This window comes from Carlito syrichta, unplaced genomic scaffold (assembly GCF_000164805.1).
Source record: "Carlito syrichta isolate Samal-C Ts95f unplaced genomic scaffold, Tarsius_syrichta-2.0.1 Scaffold305801, whole genome shotgun sequence".
Classification (NCBI taxonomy): domain Eukaryota; kingdom Metazoa; phylum Chordata; class Mammalia; order Primates; family Tarsiidae; genus Carlito; species Carlito syrichta.
The window spans coordinates 3,215-5,727 of record NW_007249897.1 but is presented as its reverse complement, the minus strand read 5'-3'; the positions used below and the strand labels follow the sequence as shown (position 1 = coordinate 5,727).

The 2,513-nt window shown below is 62.4% G+C and overlaps 1 protein-coding gene across 2 annotated transcripts; it reads left to right on the top strand.

The window, feature by feature from the left end:
• The first annotated feature begins 258 nt into the window (after positions 1-258).
• On the top strand, positions 259-2,090 carry TPI1 (triosephosphate isomerase 1). 2 transcript variants are annotated; one of them, XM_021714832.1, is made up of 6 exons: positions 259-486; positions 565-649; positions 723-855; positions 1,142-1,227; positions 1,489-1,580; positions 1,688-2,090. In XM_021714832.1, exons 2-6 carry the CDS (start codon positions 572-574, stop codon positions 1,950-1,952), a joined length of 654 nt encoding a protein of 217 aa, XP_021570507.1. In that variant the 5' UTR covers positions 259-486; positions 565-571; the 3' UTR covers positions 1,953-2,090. The 2 variants fall into 2 exon arrangements, with proteins under 2 accessions (XP_021570507.1, XP_008060906.1); XM_008062715.2 differs by having other exon boundaries at positions 273-486; positions 1,489-1,576.
• Positions 2,091-2,513: the final 423 nt, after the last annotated feature.

The window sequence follows — 2,513 nt, the reverse complement described above, 5'->3', positions numbered from 1 at the left end:
CGTCTCTCCCCCGGAGACCCTAATCCAAGCCCCAGGAGTCGGCCCCTGCCTTCTTTTGCTAGAAATCCTGGCCCTGCCGCAGGCGGTGGGTGGGATGGGCTATTTTCGAAGGGAGGCAGGTTGGCCCTAGAGAATGCTGAGTCTGGGAGTGCCCGCGCCCGGAATAGCTCGCGGAAATTGGAGCCCCGGCCGTTAAAAGAGCAGAGGGCAGGGCGAGGGCCGTGGCTCTCAGGGGCGCCTGGAAGGCTCTGGGAATTGGGTGCAGGCCCAGCCTGGACGGGAAAGTGGGCAGAGGTCATCTTGTGCCGGCACTCTGGAGAGGAAGTCTGGCGAATGAAGGCTCTCTTGGGTCTGGTCCGCAGAGGTGGTTTGTGCGCCCCCCACTGCCTATATCGACTTCGCGCGGCAGAAGCTGGACCCCAAGATTGCCGTGGCTGCACAGAACTGCTACAAAGTGACGAATGGGGCCTTTACCGGGGAGATCAGGTGAGATGGAGGAGAGGGGGCACGTGGGGAGGGGGGCGCGTGCCCCCTGCTGAAGCTTGACTTGCTCTCTTCCTCCAGCCCGGGCATGATCAAAGACTGTGGAGCCACGTGGGTCGTCCTGGGGCACTCGGAAAGAAGGCATGTCTTTGGGGAGTCAGACGAGGTGAGTGGCCAGGAGAGGGCCAGGCGATGCCTCCTTCCAAGAGGGATGTCTCACCAAGGCTGTTCCCCCACAGCTGATCGGGCAGAAGGTGGCCCATGCTCTGGCAGAGGGACTCGGAGTGATCGCCTGCATTGGGGAGAAGCTAGACGAGAGGGAAGCTGGCATCACCGAGAAGGTGGTTTTCGAGCAAACCAAGGTCATCGCAGGTATCTCTGGAGAAGGGGACCTTGGAGCCTAGCCAGGGCCACAGAGGCGCCGAGGGTGGGGTCGGATGCCCTGCAGCCCGGCTGGACCCCCGTGCTGGTCCAGGGAAGGGGAGGGTGGGAAGCCTGGCGTGCCTGTCGCTTCTGCTCCTGCCCCGGGAGGCCGACGCCACCTGGAAATCCCCCGACACCCGCCAGGGGGCAGCAGGCCGTCAGTCTTCGGGGCAGGAGGGTGCTGGACGCTCCCTTCTGCTCGCCCTTCCCTCCACCGGTGGTCTCTGCCCTGCAGATAACGTGAAGGACTGGAGCAAGGTTGTCCTGGCCTACGAGCCAGTGTGGGCCATTGGCACGGGCAAGACGGCAACACCCCAACAGGTAACCGAGCCCAGGAGCCCGCCCTCGTGCTGGCCTGCCTCAGGAGGGCTGTGCAGCGACTGACTGGGCTGGCCCCTGTTTTAAAGAGCAGCAGCCCTCCAGCCCCGGTGCAGTGACTGGTCCAAGCACATCCATTCCAGGGCGCCTCCGATCCTGGGCTCTTGTCCAGAAACCACGCTAGCTCCGTCCACTAGTACCAGAGATTCTTCCTCTTTGAGCGAGAGGCAGAAAGGGCCTCACTTGTCCGGTTTCTTGTTCTAGGCCCAGGAAGTGCACGAGAAGCTCCGGGGATGGCTTAAGTCCAACATCTCGGATGCCGTGGCTCAGAGCACCCGGATCATTTATGGAGGTGAGTGGGTTTGGCTCCAGCCCGAGGTGAGCAGCCTGAGCACGAGCCTCGAGCCCTCAGATGTGGCAGTGGCAGGGCATGTCCTCAGCCGCCCCGTCCGCTCCCTTCCAGGTTCCGTGACCGGGGCGACTTGCAAGGAGCTGGCGAGCCAGCCAGATGTGGATGGCTTCCTCGTGGGTGGCGCCTCCCTCAAGCCCGAGTTCGTGGACATCATCAAAGCCAAACAATAAGCCCACCCGCCTCCCCTGCCCTTCCTGCCGAGCCAGGGAGTGGGGAGCCCAGAAGCCCCCCCGCACACGCTTCTGATGGTGTCATCTGCCCCCTCTTGGCCTCATCCAAACTGCCTTTCCTTTACCATTTACACCTTCCCCTGTAACGGTTGGGACCAGGCCAAACCCTTCTCCACTCGCGATGACAAACGTGTTACCAAGGTGGCTTCTCCTTGGCTGGGTCATGGAAGGGGTGGAATGTGTTGACGGGTCCTCCCGGGCCCCATGAAGGCAGGAGAGAGAAACCACCCTCCTCCCCCCACACCAGGCAGCCAAAATCCTCCCCCGAGGCCAGGGGTGCCACCCTCTCCCCCAGTGCCATGCTCGTTGTGTTGTGTGAGCCATCCCACGTGTGAGGGAAATAAACACCTGGCACGAAGCCTGTGGTCCATCCTCCTTTGCTGTCCTTGTCCGTACTCTTTCCAGTTCCTTCCAAGACAGCCCCATAGAACTTACCCGGCTGCAAAAACCAAACCAAGCAAATGGCATGAACAGGTTTCTATAGCAACACGTCTCTGTTTTTACTCGAAGAAATGCCTTGGTCCCAGGCTGCCACCGCCGGAATACGGGCTCTCCCGCCGAGGGTGTCCCTGGGGCTGCGGAGCTGCCCGGAGCTCGGCTGGGGTAGGGGCCCAGCCCACCCGCTCGAAGTCGCCGGTCGCGGCCAG

Bases quoted from the DNA above. Each gene is read 5' to 3' on its own strand.
- TPI1 (XM_021714832.1), top strand. From the start codon at position 572: ATGATCAAAGACTGTGGAGCCACGTGGGTCGTCCTGGGGCACTCGGAA. The intron at 650-722 runs GTGAGTGGCCAG...GTTCCCCCACAG, and splicing joins TCTTTGGGGAGTCAGACGAG to CTGATCGGGCAGAAGGTGGC. The intron at 1,228-1,488 runs GTAACCGAGCCC...TTCTTGTTCTAG, and splicing joins AGACGGCAACACCCCAACAG to GCCCAGGAAGTGCACGAGAA.